The sequence below is a fragment of the Meriones unguiculatus genome, chromosome 1, assembly GCF_030254825.1.
Source record: "Meriones unguiculatus strain TT.TT164.6M chromosome 1, Bangor_MerUng_6.1, whole genome shotgun sequence".
NCBI classification, from domain to species: domain Eukaryota; kingdom Metazoa; phylum Chordata; class Mammalia; order Rodentia; family Muridae; genus Meriones; species Meriones unguiculatus.
The window spans coordinates 148941919-148961807 of record NC_083349.1 but is presented as its reverse complement, the minus strand read 5'-3'; the positions used below and the strand labels follow the sequence as shown (position 1 = coordinate 148961807).

Genomic DNA, 19889 nt, shown 5'->3' with positions numbered 1-19889 from the left:
TGTACCATTGTCACTCTGTTGTGTTATATCAGTTAGCCTGGTTTTCTTGGGCCAATTCTGCTTGTAAAATTCTTTCTTCCAAAGAATTTTTCTAACTGTTCTTGGGTGGTGGGTCCTAGGTAGAATGGCCTTCCTTCTTTAGACGTGACCTCTGCTACTTTTCTCTGCTACCTACTGTGTCACCTGTTGGAGGGTTAGATCTCTCTGTTCCTATGCTAATGGACCGTTTAGAACTGTTTGTTTAGCAATCTATAAATTGAGCACATCCTCAGGCCTCTGCCTTCCTGTGAACGTCTTCCATCCACAGCTGTGTCTTATTACTGAAGCATTGAAAATTATTTCTACCCGCTTCATCTAACACAGAAGCAAAGAGCCTACCTGACTGTTACTAAATTTTGCCTGACTTGGCGCCAAGTCTTGCTGTCTGTCTTCAGTGCTGCTAGACTGTGAGGGGCAGTCTGTTGTGTGGTGACTTCCTGGCTCCTGTCCTTCTTAGCCTGCTGTCTCTTGGGTAGCTTGGGAATTCTGTGCTCTGGTGAGATGTCTGGATACAATTTGTAAGTCAGCCTACACAGCCAAACCGTGTGGCTCAAAATAATTTTTATCCGTCTTATTTTTACTCTTAGGCAATACGGAATATCAATCCCAGCACAGCAAATGCTCCAAAATGTCAGGTAGGCTCTTATATGATGTTTTAGCATTGGGGAAAAAGATAACTAAATTAGGAAAGAGAGACACCATGTTCCTGGCCCTGTTCTCATTGGAGATGAGCCAGAAAGGATATGTTTGAGTCATCTTTCTCCCAAGACTCTTAGCATTACCTCTCTAAGAGACTGATCTGCCCATGCCGATTTTCCCAGGGGGTGTGTGGCATTTGAGGCCTTCAGGACTCTCTGTGTCACGCACAGTGTGTTTCTGTGGTCTGTCTGCCATCCTCTAAATGTATATGGTTTTTCGTTGAGCGGCTTAAAATAGATTTTTGTTTGTCTCTCTCTTGTTTTTAAAGAATTGGTAAGTTGAGCCATAGCAAAAGAAGCTAGTTAGTTTATATACTTGCAGGCCTTTTTTGGAAATCATAATAAATACTTTGTTCTCAGTTGCCCTTCTGAAGGGGTCATTTTAAATGTCAAAGAGCTCAGGAGAAATCGAGCTCTGCACTTGTCCACGATGGGCTTCAGGGCACACTGTCCACAGAAGCACCAGCTACTGCTGTGGCTACTCTCCTGCTTCACACGACTCCTGTCTGAGCGTGGGAATAGGTGCAGTCAGGAAACGAATGTGATCCTGTACGTTTCTGCTCTATAAGACTCAAAGAAATTAGGGGTGAGAGTCCATGCACCCTCTCAGATAAGCCTCCTTTATAAGTACCCATATCATACTCTCCTTCCCTTGCTCCACCCCTCCCCACCTCTCTTTCTTTTGGGTCATCACTATATATATTATAACTCAGGCTGCCTTCAGTTTTTCCAGTGGCTTTCCTGCAGCCTCCCGAGAACTAGGATTACTGCCACACCAGCAGCCAAACGTCTCACGTTCTTTGTGGCTCCTCTGTGCTAAGTGGAAAGAGAAAGTGCTGTTACCTGGACCGATGGAATTCCTTGGTGATAAAGTCAGACACCACTTTCATAGAGACCCCTTAACTTTGAAGAAAATAAACTATAATTTTTCTTTTCTTTCTTTTTTTCAATTTTTGAGTCAAGCTGGCCTTGAACTCACAGATCTACCTGCCTCTGCTTCCAAGTCTTGGGATTAAAGATGTTCACTATGCCTGGCCTAAACTCTTTCTTTATCTCATAAATGCCTTCATTTAAGCAGAACACCAAGTAAAGGAGTGAGAGCAGCACTAGAGCAGGGCACAGCCGTTCTCGGGGTGAGGGACGCTGCCACATTAGACTGGAAAGCTTCATACACAGCACTGGGTCTTACAAACTGAACAGTCTCTTTTTCTGCATTTCTCCAAAGTAATGGCTTCTGTTAGTGACTCTCAGGAGCCAAAGGTCACTCATAAGTCCTGCCAGTCTTAAATAGAGGCTGAAACTCTTGTTCTTGCTCATATCTAAACACCCAAATCTGGTAAACATATACTTTTAGGTCTTCATTTCATCCTTGAATAGAAAACCCGTGCTACAGTAAAGTCATCAGGAATTCAGAGATAGTAAACATCTTCCAGTCTTTGCTTTGTTTGGTTTATTTGTTTTAAAGAAAGGGTCTTACCCTATGCACAGGCCAGGATGGCCTTGAGCTCCCATGGATCCCCTGCATCAGCTGCCCAAGGTGCCAGGTTACAGTTGTGTACCATGGCACCTGGCTTGAGCTATGGCCCAAGTCAGTGATAAGTCATCTGCTCTGTAGACACGATGATCTAGGTTCAGTTCCCAACACACACACCCAAAATGGTGAGATGTAAACAGTAAAATCTTAAGGTGTTAAAATTAGAGTTGATGTATATTAAAAAAAAATATTTGAGAGAGATAAATTTTGAAAATGCTAAAGATTAAAAATAATAGCTTTGTGGGCATGGTTGTGTAGCCCTACCATCCCTGTGCTTGGGAGTTGAGAGGAGAGGATAAGAGTTTAAGGCCTGTTTTGGCTACATAGCAAGTTTGATACCAGCCTGGGCTTCCATGAGACCTTTTCTGAAAGCTATGGTTTGCTATACATGTTTTAGTTGTCAGTATATGGACTGGTGGCTGTCAATCAACGTATTCAATTGTGGTGGTGTGTGAGTTTGAAACATCAGTGTGTTTTTCTCTCTTGTCCTACATATTTTCTCCATGACCTTAAGATATTAGATAGGGAGGAAAAAAAGGTGACTTTTCTCAATTATCATAAAGGGTGTAGTCATTACTTCTATAACAAAAGCCAGAACACTAGATAGAGGAACACATATCCAGTTTATTTAATTAGTGTTTTATTTGTCCCAGGAGCCTTTTAGAAGTGATAGCCTAAAGATCCAGGGAAACTCCAGCAGACTTTGGACCCTTCCGGGTGAGATTTGGTGTCCTTCAGGCAGTTGGGCTTAGAGACTTAGACTTCCCTTGAAGAGTAAGCGGCAAGTAATATTGCTGGGCTTTCATGGTTTGCAGGAGAAGAGTTCTGTTTGCTCTGACTCTCCTTGGAGAAGAGGAATTCTCAGTCTGGCCTGCCTTTGGGAAGAGAGGAAACAGGAAGACAGGCGGGAGAGGGTCAGAAAGGGACGTGGCTTCTGAGGCTACTCAGCTTGCCAAACCACCGTGCAACCCTCCACAACAGGGGAGATTTGGGTGCGGTGGGGGTGTCTTTGTTTGTTTGATTTTCAGGGTTTCTCTGCATAGCCCTGGCTGTCCTTCAACTCCACGTGCCTCTGCCTCCCAGGCGCTGGGACTAAAGGTGTGTGCCACCACGCCTGGCAGAGAAGATCTTAAGTGAAAGTGGTTTCCCCCTGGGTTTTCAAAGGTCAGCCAGACAGTGCTCACCAGTCTAAGAGGAAGTGGGAAGGACTCGAGCTGGGCAGACTTCACCCCTGTTGCTTTTCTAGTAGAGAGATGTGGCTTATTCATAGTGATAGCACCTTATAAACTATAGTTAGTGTCAGTGGCTCCAGCCTCCAGAGTGTGCATTGGTTTTGCTTCCTTCCTTCCTTCCTTCCTTGGACAGGGTCTTGGCTGTGTAGGTCCGGCTGTCTTGGAACTTACTGCTTAGACCAGGCTGGCCTTGAACTCCTAGCAGTGTTCATGATCTATGAGTTACGGGATGACAAGGCGTACCACCACTGTCAGCATTTTAAAATTACTGAAGTCAAAAACGTTTTTAGTACTTTTGATGAAGTTAACAGATGATGTCTGTATTCTGGGATCTGTGGCGTATGTTGCTTAGGTCCCTGTGGGCTAATGAGAAAGCTCAAGGCATGTGGTGTGAATCATACTGAAAGAAGAAAGACCTTTCAAGGCATTAAATATGAACCTTGTCACCATAACTTATCACAGTGTGTTTACAGGATTCGGGGAATTGTCCTTACATAGAGCTTAGGCTCTCATTTCCACGATCCAGAAGAAACCTTAGCTCTGTAAACATCTCTGCTTTGCGTGTGAGTGCCCACTGTCTGTGCGGGATCTAGCCAGATCTCCCTCAAGGCAATGTTGCTGTGTAATTTGGACAGGCCTTGAGCACATTCCAGCTCTCATATGTCTTCTGAAAGACACATTTTGAGGAAAGAATGATCTTCCAGAGTACACTTTGCCCTCATTCTCTGCTGGAAATAGGGTTCAGCGTATCTGGGCTCTCCCTTGCTTGCAGGGCCCCCTGGCTCATGGTTTTGTGGTCAGTAGCTCCTCTTAATTTGGCTAGCTGCTCTTGACCAGTGAGATCCTTGCTGATCCCCTTGTCTCCTACCAATTAAGGCTCTCCTGTTTGCTCTAAGACCAAGCCTCCCCAAAAATCCCTCATCAGAATTGGTGAAATACTCAAATAAGACAGTCATATAAATGTTTTACCTCAGATTTAAACAGTCAAAAGTCAGTTTTATTCTTCATAGACATAATGTTGTCAGTGTTTTGTGGCTGTGGGTTAGACCAGTTTCCCCTTGATCCTGGAACTACCCAGTGTGCCTTGGGGGTACTCCGTAATTTAGTGTTGAGACATTGGCTAGCTACACGCTAACTAGTAAAAAGGAAAAACAGCCCATCTGCTCCATGTTTTTAATCAAGCACAGCAAAAGCACACCACTGTTGAGAGCTATGTGAAAACAATTACCAAAGACATTTCTTTACTGTGAATTTAGTAATAGCAAATAATTTGGCTTCCCTCAGCCCAAAGCTGTCTTTCAAGTTAGCAGATATCGGAAATCGTAATTTAGAATTCTTTTAACACTTTTCCCAACATTATCTCTCTTCTCTCTTGGAAGCTCCAATTTTTCAAAAATCCTAGATTTGTTTAACTGATTAAGTTTTATTTTTGGTGGGCATCTGAGAAAATTCTGTAGAACAATGGACGGGGCGAGCTGAGCTTGGTGATGAATATCCATAATTGCAGAACTTGTTTAGGAATCCAGCACTTAGGGAGCAGAGGCAAGCAGACTGCTGTGAGCTCAGGGCCTGCCTGGCCTATAGACAGTGGGCTGGGGAGTAGTTAGCCTTAAGTCCTGCACACCACTATGAGTTTACTTTGTTTTTTATTAATTAAAATTGTCTCTTAAAGAAATGATGCCATAAGGGGCTTTCTGAGCTGTTTGTTTGTTTGTTTGTTTGGTCCCAAGTTACAAAAGACCAAACTCTAGGAATGTGTCAGAAACCTTCCTGAACCTCAGGGTGATACTTTGTGGTGTTGCCCGACAGAGCCAAGACTTACTTAGCCGCACGATGCTCCCAAGGTGTGCTGCATGCTTCCACCAGTCAAAAGATTTGTCTTGAGTATTTGAAAATAATTTGGTAGATGACACAGACATTAAGAACCAGGACAAGGAGGGTAGCAGAGCACTTGGCGTAGCACATCTAGTGTCCCAGATTCGGTCCCTCATGCCAGAAAATGAATAAAAAGTGTGGGAGCCAAACCTGCTGAAGGTTATGCAGCCCTGGCTGCTCAGGAGGTAGAAGAATCAAGTTTAAAGCAAGATCACATCTCAACATACAGGGGGTTAAGGACTCATGAGTCACTGGTGGAGTATGCTTTCCCGGCATGCATGGCTTCCTGGGTTCAGGGTCTGGTACTAGGAAACAAATCTCTCTCCACCTGCCTTGGGGGGCTGGGAATTGAACCCAAGACCTTGTTGTATGTATAGCCAAGAGTCCTACCAGTAGGCTACATCCCCAACCCAACTCTGACTTAAAGATGAGTTGGAAAATGAGCCTGACAAGACCCTTGTCTGTCTTGGTTTGGTTTGTCTTTTGAGACAGGGTTGGCCTGGAGCTTGGGTCACAAATATGCACCATCACACCTGGCTAAGACTCCTGTCTTGAACAATGAAAATGGCTTGAACAATAAATGGCTTATGCTATTTTTAGAATTGTTGATCCAGGCTGCTATCATCAAGACAGACTGTTAAGAATGTGTATTTTTGGAGTTCCTTTTCATTTCCTACATTTAGATTTCAGTTCATAAAGGTGACCTTCCTTGAACAGATGATTGCTGACTTGCCCACACCCATGTCCACGCAGTCTCCAAAAGCACATGGTCTGTAGCATAGCTCAGTGCTGCCAAAGACAACAGTTGCTTTAAGAGAGTGTAGGTTCCCTTGGCTGTCCTTTCCTCAGATGGCTAATCATAGTATTTTCATACGCCGCAAATGTGAGTCATTGCACCAGACTTGAGTGAAGTTAAAACTGTTGGCTTCAAGAAATTGTCAACCGCATGGAGGGTCACTTTGCTCTTGATTTTTTTTTTTTTTTTTTTTTTTTTTGCACAAATAATACTGTCTCCCTGTTCGTTCTCTCCCCACCCCTATCTTCTTTTATTCTGTTTTGTTATCTGTGACCCTCCTGGGTTTGAACTAGATGTACTCCTGCCTCAGCTACTGGAGCATGCCTGTCTTCCTCCTCACCCATTTTTTTAAAATCACAAAAAAGGAGTGATTTTGGGAGTTCACTGAGTCTAAAAACAACTTCTCCTTGTTTTCACATTGACATGCACCCACTGCCACTCTGGTGTAGATGTTACTGCTCAGACAAGGGTTGCAGCAGAGTTTGCGTGTTTCTTCATCTGCATATGCTTTTAGTGAACAAGCGTGTTGTGAAATTGAAAGTACTTAGGTAAATGGCCCATGACAGTCACACTTATACACAAAAAGCATTCTGCCCGTTGTCAGCACTTTTGAGAAGGCATAGGGCAGCGCTTAGCATAAGTGGGAGTGCAGTGTGTCCTGCTCCGTGTGTTACCTAGTCAGATACTGAAGGAGAGTGCCCTGGAACTCAGCTGTTAGCTGTGCTATCAAAGCTCATGTTGGCTGTGCTTGTAGCTTCAGCGGTGGAATGCTTGCCTCTCACCAGTTCAATCCTTACCACAGAAACAAGCGCACGTTACTGAAAGCACACCCATTCTGTAACTGGGTCAGTGTGGAGTAGCTGTTATAACAGCCTGGGATGAATTGGATAGTTGACAAGAGTGATTTCACCCAAAGTATTTGATGTTGCAAGTTGCTTCTGTCTCTGAGGAGCTTGGATTATTTCATCTTGAACACAGCGCCTAAAATTAGACTGCTGAGCTAAAAATACAAGTTTGTCAAACTTCTCTTTTCCCAAAGGTAGTTGGAAAAGTTTGTGAAAGTCGTTCAGAAATGGGGAAGTAAGCAACTCAGAAGAAGTTTGGCCAGAGCCTTGTCAGGCTTTTGCTCTGTGTCAGAGGTCAAATATTTCTTCTAGAGTATTTGACTTCTTCTAAGTCAAGTAAGTATTTTTAGCACATTTTCTTCTGTAATAACTCAAACACGCAGTAGCTTTTCCCAGTGAGCCTGTAAATCTCAGCCAATCTGGGACCTGTTTAAAATCATCTCTGCACTGTGAGCAGAGTCAGTGGTCCCAGCCTTCTCTGGAGGGAACTTTCCATGCTGGTTCATAAGGAAGCCTGGTTTGCCTGCTTTCCAGGATGGACTTGAGTTTCCCAACCCTGGAGTAGTGGTGTTAATTTCCATAGTGCTTGCCGGCAAGTGTGGGGTATTGGACTTTATCCTCAGTACTACCCAGAAAAAAGGAAGGCACTTGGTATGTGGTTCCATATTAAATAACAGTGTCATCTTTTAAAAGTTAAAGAGAACTAATATAGTCAGACATTGAAGAGAGAGTTTAGACTAGTTCTAGGTTTTGTTTGGTTTTTGAGACAGGTTTCTCGTAGCCCAGGCTTTAGGACTTGAAGACCTCTGCCATAACCTACCAGGGACTGTAATTACAGGTGTGCACCATCACCTCACTGCGTGTGTAGGTGTGTGTGCTTGTGTGCGTGTGCAACTTGATCTAAACACTAGATCAGGTGAAGGGATTGGCAGGAAGCACAGAGCCTTTTTTTCTGAGGACAGGAATGAAAATGAAAACAGCAGCAGGAGAGAACTGATAGTGGTATTAGCAGTGGCAGTTACAGACCTGTGTATGCAGCTAGAAGGCATGGACCTGCCAGGCAGCGATGGCGCACGCCTTTAATCCCAGCACTTGGAAGACAGAGGCAGGTGGATCTCAGTGAGTTGGACGTCAGCCTGGTCTCCAGAGTGAGTTCCCAGACAGGCAGGGCTGCACAGAAAAACCCTGTTTGAGGGTGGGAGGTTGCACAGAAAAACAAAAGAAGGTATGAACCTGCCCTGTGTGAGTCAAGGAAAAGAATGAATGAACAAGAGAGATGTCTCAATTTGTACTCTCAAAAGTACTTAGGGTACCTAATCAATTCTGTTCTAGAAGTTTCAGAATTTAGCCAGATATTCTTGCCCTGAGTATAATGTCCGGTCCTGGTTTCATGCAAATTAATACTAACCCCATTTCCTACAGTGCCGTCATCTGTTTTTATTGATCCTCTCAAGGTTAGTTTAACTGGTGCTTTGATCATGGCCCAGGTACTCTTCTGGAGGCTGGGTTCCTTGGGTGACTAGGAATGAATGGCTGGCTTCACTGCTCCAAGTTGCCTTTCTTGTGAGGCTAGACTGCTGGATATGCAGTCTGCTGAGGAAAGGAACTGAGTCGTTAAATTAATCGGGAAGTAAAGACAACCATGGTTAAGAAGGACTAGCTGCTCTTCTAGAGAGCAGGGATGTGATTCCCAGCACCTACCTGGCAGCTCGCAGCTGTCTGTACCTTCAGTTCTAGAGGGTCCTACACCCTCAGAAAGATGTGCATGCAGGCAAAACATCAATGCAGGTGGAATAAAAATAAGTGATTTTTTTTTTTTTTTAAGAAGAAAACAATGAAACCAAAAGAACAGCAGAATTCATGTAGCAAAAATGTGGAGGCTATTTGTTTTGTTCCATTTTGGGTTTTTTTTGAGACAGGTTTTCTCCAGAGTCTTGCCTGCTTGCAATTCAGAGTCCACCTATCTCTGCTGGGATTTAAAGGTGTGTGCCACAACAATTGACTGAAGGCTGCTATTAGTTTTGACCTATGCAGTAATCTTGGAAAAGAACACTCATCAAAAGAGCCAAGATAAAAGAGTATAAAAGCACTGTGAAAATTCAACCCACTACAATTATTTCTATTGTTTGTTGGCTATGGCCATGCTTCTGTTTGCTGAAAGTAATTCAAAACCAGGCAGACAGAAATAAGTCTCTTTGATAAAATGCTCCTGAGGTGCTAGGACATGGGAGTGGTGGCACTTGCCTGGCATGCCTCCTTAGCTTATCACAGGACCCTGGGCCCCTTCAGCTTCAGAATAATATAGGTTAGTCAGTATGTTTATTCAGTAGCAGAGTCTGTTTACCCTGTCCTTCCAGAACATGGGGTTAACACAGTGTGATCAGTACTGCGAGCCTGCTACGTGCTGGGGTTTTAACAACATGGCGTGCAAAATGCAGATGGGCCCGTCATAGGAGTTACATGAGGAAAGCATTGCCTTCCTGGAGCCCTAGATAATAGAAGTGTCTTAGCAAAAAACACACGTGGAAAAGCAGTCTTGAGAAAGTACAGGAGTATACTTCTCATGTTTCAGGATGATGGAGGGACAGGCAGTGATGAAATTGTCAGACACAAATGGAGGCCATCACTGGACCCCCGAAGGAAAGTGTTGGCCTTTGAGCAGAACAGGAAGAGATGGCAGAAACAGCCAGAAAATCGTAGGCTGGGCCTGATAGTCTCAATGTTCTTCTTGAAATGAGAAAGCAGTGATCATGTGCTTGACCAGCTAGAGAATATGCAAACACTGAGCAAGTCGGAAAAACAGACATACACACACCACCTACATAGGTACAGGGCCCAGACAAAGCCTTTCATCCATAGTAATTCCATTAAGGATCACTATGATTTTCCCCTTCCCTGCCCCTGGCAGTTCTTAGCAATCTTGGCATAAAGTTGAGTACATTTGAGAGCCAGGCACCCAGCTCCAAAGTGAAAATTTCTGGATGTCAGAACCTAAAAAGTCCATGATAATACTTCATTAATTAGTCATCAGTTCAGGAGCAGCTAGTGGGAGAGTGTGAAGGGCTAAATGGGAGAAGACGTCATCCAAAAATGGGGCTCAGCTAGAAGTCACACATGGAAAAAATAGTTTTGTGAAACTGCAGGAGTTTCACATGCCTCACCAAATACATAAATGTAATAAAAATAATTCATGCATGCCTTTAATCCCAGCATTTAGGAGGCAGAGGCAGGTGGATCTCTTGAGTTCAAGGCCAGCCTGGTTTACAGAGCAAGTTCCAGGACAGCTAGGGCTACACAGAGAAACCCTGTATCAAAACACAAACAAACTACATGAAGGATAAAATGTTTAGTGGGCTTCATTTCCTACATGTCTGTTACTATGTGCTTTTCTTCATTTGCCCTACACACGTGGCTCTGTCCTGCTGTTTCCTTGTTGGTCTCCCTGACCAAATAACCTGCCTTTCATTTTCATGCCTGTGTGTGTGTGTGTGTGTGTGTGTGTACACGCATGTATGTTTGTTTGTTTTTTAATTGAGATTTTTCAGTGGGAGAAACCATATGATACCCCTTTTTGAGTAGGGCTTGTTTTGTTCGCCATGTTGACCTCCATTTCTATGTGTTTTCCTTCGTGGCCGAGGCAAAGCCTTTGTGAATGTATGTCACATTTCCTTTACTTACACCTTGTTGCTGTTGGGTCTTTAGACTACTTCCCCTCACTGTCTTGGCTGTTGTGAATAATGCAGCATTAAACATAGATGTGCAAGTGTCTCTAGGAATTAAATTCCCAGGGGTGCTACATCTGGCCTGATGGTCCTTTTGTCCCAGTGTCTCTGTCTTGCACTCATTTTCACTGTGGCTGTACTAACTGACATGCCCTTCTAATATCACATCAGATTGCCTTTCTTTCCTGCCTCAGCCTTTATGGTATTTGTTGTTTGTTTTCTTGATGGTAATTTGGACTAGTTTTGGTCTGCATTTTCCTGGTGGTTGAGGAATGAAAGTTTTATTAATAATGTTTATCAAGATAATGAAATTATTATTTACTACATGGCTTTTTCATAATATGTAAAAATATTTAGAACTCTTAAATTGTGAGCATAAATAGTACTTTAAGATTTGAAGCAGTAATGTGTTGACTGTTCATAATTGAAGAAAATATAAAATTTGTGTTCAAATTTACCAAAAATTTAAGGTGATCTTTCCCTCCAGTATCCCCACACAAGTTCACACACCTGAATACTCAGTGCAACTCTCTTAAGGATCATCAGTTTAAAGGATGATATGGCCAGAGGTATAAATAAGCCTGGGTAAGAAGTGGAGTTCACAGAGAAGAACTGCCATTTAAGTAGCTGTGGAGAGTAAGGTTTCACCAGCCCTGGGCTCTGAGTGCTGATTGGGCAGGAGAGGCTGGAGGAGGACTGTGCCTTAGATGGGCCTTGGCCCTGGGAAACTGCACAGAAGCTGCCAGGAGAATGCTTTGTGACTTACAGCAAAGTCCATATTGCAAGTCAGTTAACAAGAGGGGAGTGAGGAGCTGTGCTCAGGCAGGAGTGATGTTCATTCAGGAAACAGCCACAATGTACAGGGTTACAGTGTGAAGGCATTATTGAGAGACCCTGGCCCAAAATTTCTTAAGTGTCTCTAGTACTGGTCAGCTGTGAAGATTTCCAGGTCGGATTCTATTAAGCACTGTCGGATCCCCGAAGAAATGTTAACTCAGTTCCTAAGTTGGTGAGACTTGATGGCAGAGGGCAAGCATTGCTGGGGCTGGGGCGTGGGGATGGCGTTGTCTGACAGCAAATCATCACATGTTCTTTCTATTCTGTTTCCATTGCTGGCCCCAGACCTTTGAGAGCTGGTAAGTAATGACACAATCTAAGAGTTCTTGTTCAAAACCTAGACTTGCCTTAGGGAAGATTTAGGGCTCTTTTGAGAAAAGTGGAATGGAATAGTTATGCATGTTTGGGGTTAGTACAAATAGGCAAACTTTACACCCTGCGGCTTAGTTTCTTTCTAGTTATGTGACCTGTAGAATTTGGTTATTCTAATTAGGAAGTGTCTTAACTTTAAAATGTTAATGTTTTACCTTTGTGTGTTTTTACCTTTTCTGTGACATTTTATCTCTTTGAAATCTAACAATGTTTGTTAATTAGCAGACCGATTCTCTTTACATTTGTTTGTTTGCTTGCTTGTTTAAGGAATTAGCTCTCCGAAGACAGTTGCCCACACTGGAGCAGGATGGGGGGACTCAGAATGCAGTGTCTTCTCCCGGGATGTCTCAGGAGTTGAGGACAATGACAACCAACAGTTCAGATCCCTTTCTTAACAGGTTGGTGAGAATGCCGTCCACTCTGGAAAGGACCCTTGTCTCATTGTTCTGCTTAGTGTTTGTCACCCTGTTTTGAACATCTGTGTCAACCATCTCTCCACAAATGCCAAGTGCAAGCAAAGCTGAGGATTAAAGGGCCTGTATCCTGCAGGAGAAGGCAAGCTGTTCAGGCTTGTGGAGAACTGGGTCAAAGCCCAACATGCTCTCTTCTGCTACACTCTATGCTAACGTTGCTTCAGATTGAAGGAGCGAGTGACTGCCTCTCTGTGAAAGCAGGTACAGGTACGGCCCCTTGGCCCCTTCAGGTGCTGGGAAGGACCAGTGGCTGGAGCTTTCCACACAGCTCTTCACCTAAGGCCACGTGTTCTTTAAGGCTCTTATTTAAACAGGTAAAATATACAGTTATGCCCTACCCCAAACTTTCAAACCTAACTCTGGTGGCATTATTTTTAAACAGTGTAACTTTTGCAGGTTCACAGTCCTTGGGTTTGGACTTCTGTTGTACTGGTACATAAACTGCTGTGTTGAGAACTGCTGCCAGTCATGTATTTTTGCTTTGAACCATTTATAATTAATACTTAACCAAAGGCTACCTGCTTTGTTATAAAACATTTGCAGAACTTAACTTTTTAAAAAGTTGGAGCACTCTGGGATAGTCTCTCCAAAATGCTTTTAAGCAACATACTTTTTCCTTCCTCTTCTTCCCCACCCACCCCTTTAAGTCAGGGTCTCTCTTGGTAGCCCAAGCTGGCCTCAGGATCAGTGATCCTCCTGCCCTGGCCATCAAGGTGCTGGGAGTACAAGGATGAGCCATCATGCCCAACGTATAGCCCCCTTTTTAAATTGGCTTAGGAAGCCAGGTGACAGTGACACATGCCTTCTTAGTTTTGTGGGGTTTTTGTTTGTTTGTTGTTGTTGTTGTTTTGAGACAGGGTTTTGCTGTGTAGCCCTGGCTGTCCTGGTACTCACTCTGTAGACCAAGCTGGCCTTGAGGTTATAGAGATTCGCCTCCTTAGGAAAACTGTAAAATTCTTAACAGTTAAATTGAAAAACATTCTTAATTTTAACAAAAAGTGTTTTTATCCTGTTAGAATAATTTAAGCAATTGAATTTTCCATTGTCCTGATAAGAGTAGACCGGTGCCAGACACGCTTTTACTCCTGGAACTGAAGAGGCAGAAGCAGGGTTTGTACCTGTGAGTTTGAGGACAGCCAAGGCTATATAGTGAGATCTTGCCAAAAAAAAGAAAAAAAAAAAGAAAACTAGAGAGATGGCTCAGAGGTTAAGAGCACTGGCTGCTCTTCCAAAGGTCCTGAGTTCAATTCCCAGCAACCACATGGTGGCTCACACCATGTATAATGTTGCCCTCTTCGGCGTGAAAGCACACTTGCAAGCAGAATACTGTATAAATAATAAATAAATCTTAAAAAAAAAAAATTAAAAAAAACTAACTGAGAAATGGCCTGGAAGGTAGGTTTGCTCTCAGAGGATATAAAATGGTATTTCAGCCCAGGCCAGGGTGTGAACTCACACTGTGACCCCAGCACTTAGGAGGCTGACACAGCAAGATCCAGGACAGCCTGCCTAGGTGCAAAGTAAAGGGTGTCTTATTTACTGTGTACAGAGAGATAAAGAACCTAAATCTTTTCTAAAGTCAAGTCTGTTTACACAGCTTGTACTTCTAAATTGTAGCTGGAGATGGTGGGAAGAAGCCATTCCAGAGAATCTTCCACAAGAAAAATTCCAGATCTGGTCAAGTACCTGATTTGTTCTCGGAAGCAGGGGGACTGGGGGCGGGGCTGCCCATCTTCCTGACAGTCAAACCTCTGACAAGCTGCGTGCTAAGGCCAAAGGACCCCCCTGAAACCACAGTGGAAGTCTGTTAGGGTCGTCCCGCTCACTCGTGCTCTGTGCTCCCAGCTTCTTCTGTCAAGTGCTGTGCTCTACAACCCAGACTATCCTCACACTTAAGTCCTCCTTTCAGCCTCCTGAAGGCTGAGGTCCCAGAATTGATGCCCAGATTCCAAAATGCACTGAATGACAGTTTTCTTTCTTTAAAAAAAAAAAAATTATTCCATCTCTGTACCTTCAGCCCAGTGCTGCACCTGGGTCCACATCCCGCCTGTCTCTCGATTGTGCTCCTCTCTGAAGCTTTGCTTTTGACTTGGCAGGCTCCTTTCTCTTCACCTGCAAAGCCCTTCACTCACAGCTGCTGCAGCCACAGCTCAGGGCCGTTGTGGTATTGTTCCATGGTGTGTGTTCATCTTTTCCAAACCATCCTAACCCCTGTTTCCCGAGCTGCTCTGATGCTGTCAGGTTGCCTAGATGTTCAGTGCAATGAGAGGCCATTATTAGTTGGGATTCGGTGGAAAGCAGTGTGAGTGGTCCCCCAGATCACAAAGGGCTTCCCCTTGGGCCTCCCTGGGACTCTGCGGAAATCTAAAGTCACCTCCTCCGCAACAGACTCAAATGTCTGATGTGTGTCCCCGTGTGGGAACAGCATCCCTGCCATTTAGAGTAGGAGCTCACAGGCATCTTGGTAATCCACATGGCTGTCTTTTATACCAATGGTCTCAGAAGCAAGTTTGTTTCTTGGATTTGTGTGAGGCTTCTGAATTTTAATAAAATCTGGCAGATTCAATGTCATAAAACAGCAGCTGCCATGTGTCAGGGAAAGAGGTTAAAATAAAACTTTTAAATGCTGGGGTGGGATCCAGTGGTTGGTTGTTTGTTGTTTTTTAAACAAACACTTCAAATATCCATCCTATGAGGTTCGGTCTACACTTTTGATCAGAAACCAGTAAGAGAAACAGTCACCTTCAGGGCTTGGTTGGGGTCTGTTTGGTATAGATTAGGGTTAGTAAAATTCAGTTTCTATTTGATAGCAGCCACAGGTCTCTGCCATCACTTAAGAAAGTATTCTCTTTAGGAATTTCCCAGCTGTCTTCTATTGTTCTTGAATGCAATCTTGAGACTTTTCATTCAGACTTAAGTAAAATGCATGCTGGCTCCAATGTCTCCTGAAGGCCCTTTGCCTTGTTTTTGCTTACTTCTGAAGCTGGGCCTCTTATCTGGTGTTGAGATATTTTGGGTGTTCCCCTCCCCCAACAGAAGCAAGAGGCTCTTTCTGTGGGAATTCTTATCTTCAGTGACTCATCTGTTTTGGCAAAAAGGCATTCTGGCTCTTTATTTGAGCTTGGCCATCACTGCCTTACCATTTTCTGCCTCAGGAGCTGGAGAGTCAGCATGAGCTTGGGTTTTGACTCCTCTCTACCTGGGGAATTGAGACCATGGAGGCCCCAGGCTTCAGGATAGTTACCTTGTCTGGTTTGTCTCTCAGTTGCTACCAAGCTCAGAACCTTTGTTTAGCTCTCAACCCCTTAGCACCTGTCACTTTAGTTCCTGGTCAGTGTGTCTGTCCTATTCTAGGACAGAGGCTGTTGGGCTCTGAAGAGGCTGTGCTGTTCCTCTGAGAATCATGGTCTTGTCTAACACACGTTTTTGTTTGCCCTGAACTGATTAACTGTCTGTCTTTGTCGATGTTTTCGTAGTGGCACCTATCACTCTAGAGACGAGAGCACAGACAGTGGCCTCAGCATGAGCAGCTACAGTGTCCCTCGGACACCGGACGACTTCCTGAACAGTGTTGATGAGATGGATACAGGCGAGTATTTATTCATTTTCAGTTCATGAGGTTTTGTTTCTCCTTCCTTCTTAGACAGGGTCACACTGTGTAGCTATGCCAGGCTGGCCTTAGAGGCCCTTGAGTCCTGAGATTACGGCACGAGCTAACAACACTGGCTTTTCCTTTCTTGGTGAGATAAGGTTTTACTGTGGGTTTTTTTCTTTCTTTTTTTTTTTTTTTTTTATGTGAGCCACTGTCTATCTTTTCTCTGAATACTTTTGGTTCAGCTGAGGTGTTTAAGTGTTGCATACAGGGGCTAGGAGCCAGATTGTGGGGGTGACTAGGGTAAACCCTACTGACTTTATAGTTGAGAGACTTGCACAGGTACCGAGGAGCTAGATCTCCCTGTCGTGGAGGGCCAGGAGAGCGCAGGACCATGACATGGTCTCCCCAGAGTGTCAGGAGCCTTTCACGCCTGCCTTCAACTTCCTCTGGGTTCACCTAAATCATGAGTCCCTTTAGGGGAGCCCTTGGGCCCACCTCTCTGCACACATAGTGCAGCTCTAATGCTTTTCACAAAATGCTTTGTTCTTCCCTCCCTAAAACTAGGTGACACTATCAACCAGAGCACCCTGCCTTCGCAGCAGAGCCGCTTCCCAGACTACCTGGAAGCCATCCCTGGGACAAATGTGGACCTTGGAACACTGGAAGGAGATGCCATGAACATAGAAGGGGAGGAGCTGATGCCCAGCCTACAGGAAGCACTGAGTTCCGACATCCTCAATGACATGGAATCTGTGTTGGCGGCCACCAAGCTAGATAAGGAAAGCTTTCTCACATGGTTATAGAGCTGCCGGGTAGCCACTCTCTGCATCTGTGAAGGATCCACAGAGCCTAAGGCATGCATCCCTGAAATGCAATAAGCCAGCCACTGATTCTCTGGCTGATACAGAAAAGGTGAACACATGTCCAGCAGGGATCTTCCATCCACTGCTCTGTTCTTCTCTGCCCATCGCTGCTCTTAATGTTGCTGACCTCTTCACAGCCGGCTCTGAGGAATCAGAACCACAAAACAACAAAACCCCTTTGGTTTCCTTTGCTATGATAACTACTGCTCTTTGGGGTTGCTGAGGAATAGCCTGTTTGGATAATGGATACTCTTCATTCATTTTGTCCGCTGGTGTCTTCACCCATCATTTAAACTGAACACACAGACTGGGAACTGAAAAGCTTCATGTCAGCATTTGTTCAGAGGTGTTTTCTTCAGCTGCCTTTGGCCCTCTGGTCCAACAAGACAAAAGCATCTGATCTAGTACTCAGTGCTGATTGGGAGATGCTAAAGACTGGGCTGAAGACTGATGGACTTTCTATTTCTTCTCTTAGTGATCCCTTTAGGCACATAGTGACCTGGATTTTATCATAGAAGCTTATGAGGCATGAGACAGTTTCCATAGAAATATATTAATTATTGCCACGTACGCTAGGCTAGGTTTGAATGGATATTTTTGTGGGTGTTTTGGTTGTTTTTGTTGTTGTTTTTCCTTTTTTTTTTTTGGTGGTTGGTTTTGTTGGAACATAGACATAGTGAAGTCATTTATAGCTGTAGCTTGGGGTAGGCAATACTGTTCTTTTGGGGGGAAATCTGTATTTCCTTGCTTTTTACCATGGTATTTAAATCTTGGTTATCTCGTCTACATATGTACACACACTTAAAATGTCTATGGTAGTGTGGTAGCAGAATGTATCTTTTTAATGGTTTCCCTTTTTTTTTTTTTTTTTTTTAATGGTAGCCTTGAACATATCCATTTAGAATGCGTGACTGGCAGTTTATGTTTCACAAGCAGTGTGAGTTCTATTTGGGGCAGTCTGCAGGTGTTCGGGGTAGGGCAGTGTTCTAGAGGGGCTCTTGCCCTCTGTACGCTTGGACTTGGACAGAAGCGAACAGGTAGCCTCCCTCCCCTTGGACCGGTTCATGTTGCAGTCACTGAGCAGGCAGCAGCCTGAGAGGGGCGGGCCTCCATTTTCCTCCCCCTCTGTTTGGGACGCACATTCAGATCCTTCAGTTCACGTTTGTAGTGAACACAGTGAAGACCAGATTAAGTGTTACCTGTGAGATTGTCTCCAGGAAACCTGCTCACACGTCTCTGCTGAATCAGCCCTGGGGTAGGTAGTGTGTAGAATGCTGTGAGGCCATGCTTGGCTGGTAAAGTAATCAGACTAGTAAATGTGTGGGGGTAGTCGAACTTAGCAAGGAACTATAGAGAAGCATGATTATGCCTTTATTTTTGCGAGAAGAGAGATTCTTAGAGTGTGTCTCCAGGAGTAATAAAGGTTTCCAAAGAGTATTTTTAAAGGAACAAAATAAGCATGAATTAACTCTTCACTATAAGCTGTGAGTACTAGTTGGTTATGAGTTATAGTGGCACCAGTTGGCACCTCTGTCATTTAAGGGCCTTCGAATGCTTCTAGAAGAATCCCTTATTTTCAAGGGTTTATAATGAACAACAACAAAAAAAATTTTTCCTGGCTAAAGCTGCTACTATGAAAAGCCTCAGCTTAGGAAGATAGAAATCTAAGTGTTTTGGCCCTTTAATTTAGTGTAGCTCGAGAATGGAAGTAGAAATGTTTTATTCAGTACTTTGAGTGCTCAAGAAATGCAATCAGTGTATTATATATGATTCATAGGTCAGTCATTCGTAGCCATCGACTCTAAGGCTTTTTTATTAAGAAACTAGCCATCGACTCTAAGGCTTTATTAAGAAACTAGCTGATTCGCCCTTGAATTACGTCTGGGGAAATGGCCACCAGGAGGATGCGTTGACTTTAGAACAGAAATGAAATTCTACTCTGATTGAATTGAGCAGATGCATGCTACACAGCAGTGTGTGGTGGGCGCAGATGGTAGGGCATCGACGAGTGCCTGTGGTTTACCAGAAAGCTGCAGAATAAAAGTGCATCCTCTGTGTGGGCAGACTAGCTTTGGGGGGGGAGGGAAGGTGGGCGTGGGCTGGTGAGAGTTAGTGGGGCCGTGATAGGAAAGCTTTGATGAACTTACTTCCCTTCAATAAAGACTTCTCTCGCATCTTGTTCCTAAACTCCCAGCCGCTTAAGCCTCCCCTCCTCCAAGTGAGTTGTGCCACCTTCCTTCTCCCTCAGGACCGTTTGCCTGGTTATACCTCAGTGTCCATCAGCCCCTGGTGCCTGTCAGTGCTCCCTGACTGTGGGAAACCTGAGCACCCTTTCTCTCACTGAATTTGAATCACGGCCTCAATGTAGTCTCTATTGTTCTGTCCAAAGTGTTTAATGCTTCCTGGCTGTAGTGGGTAGCATGCAGATAAGAATTTAACTGGTTATTCTTGAATATCTTTTACAATAAACCAATTTTTATAATCTTAAAATTGTCAGCTCTTTTTCATTTGTGTTCTTTTCAATTAGAACTTCTTTTGAGTTCCTGGGAATCAAGGGAGGAGGGTGCTGTTTGGGGGTTCAGTGTAACCAGTGCTCTATATTAACTGTTTCCTAAATACAGAGACTTAACTTTTAAAAAGAAGAAAAGAAAAGGCCCTGAGGAAGCAGCTGTGGACTGTGTGCTGGTGCTGTTTTACGTACTCATATTAAATGAAAGTGTGCCCTAAAGACGGAGCAAGAACATCAACAACGAAGTAAATAATTTTATCGTGGCCAGCATGTTTTTATAAGGATTGTGGGTGTTCTCTCTTGATGTCTGTACTTTAAAAAGTATTCTCCATGTTTATTTGTTTCATTTGGTTTTGGTTTTTCGAGACGGGGTTTCTATGTGTAGCCCTATCTGCCCTGGAACTCACTGTGTAGCCTGTCGACTTTAGCTGTCCTGTGCAGATCTGTGTCTGAGACCTGGGATTTGTGGGCCTTAAAGAACGGGCAAACTACAGTCTGC

The 19889-nt window shown here is 44.0% G+C and overlaps 1 protein-coding gene across 8 annotated transcripts in view; it reads left to right on the top strand.

Annotated features, from left to right (window-relative positions):
* Positions 1-19371, top strand: part of Yap1 (Yes1 associated transcriptional regulator) — an 84343-nt gene extending 64972 nt beyond the window's left edge. For 4 of the 8 annotated variants that reach the window (XM_021645869.2, XM_021645866.2, XM_021645867.2 and 1 more), the window contains exons 6-9: positions 627-674; positions 12218-12348; positions 15900-16012; positions 16583-19371. In XM_021645869.2, coding sequence (XP_021501544.1) covers positions 627-674; positions 12218-12348; positions 15900-16012; positions 16583-16821 — 531 coding nt within the window. In that variant the 3' untranslated portion in view covers positions 16822-19371. The remainder of the gene's footprint in view (positions 1-626; positions 675-12217; positions 12349-15899; positions 16013-16582) is intronic. The other 4 variants (XM_021645871.2, XM_060369199.1, XM_021645870.2 and 1 more) reach the window with 1 other exon arrangement.
* The last annotated feature ends 518 nt before the right edge of the window (positions 19372-19889 follow it).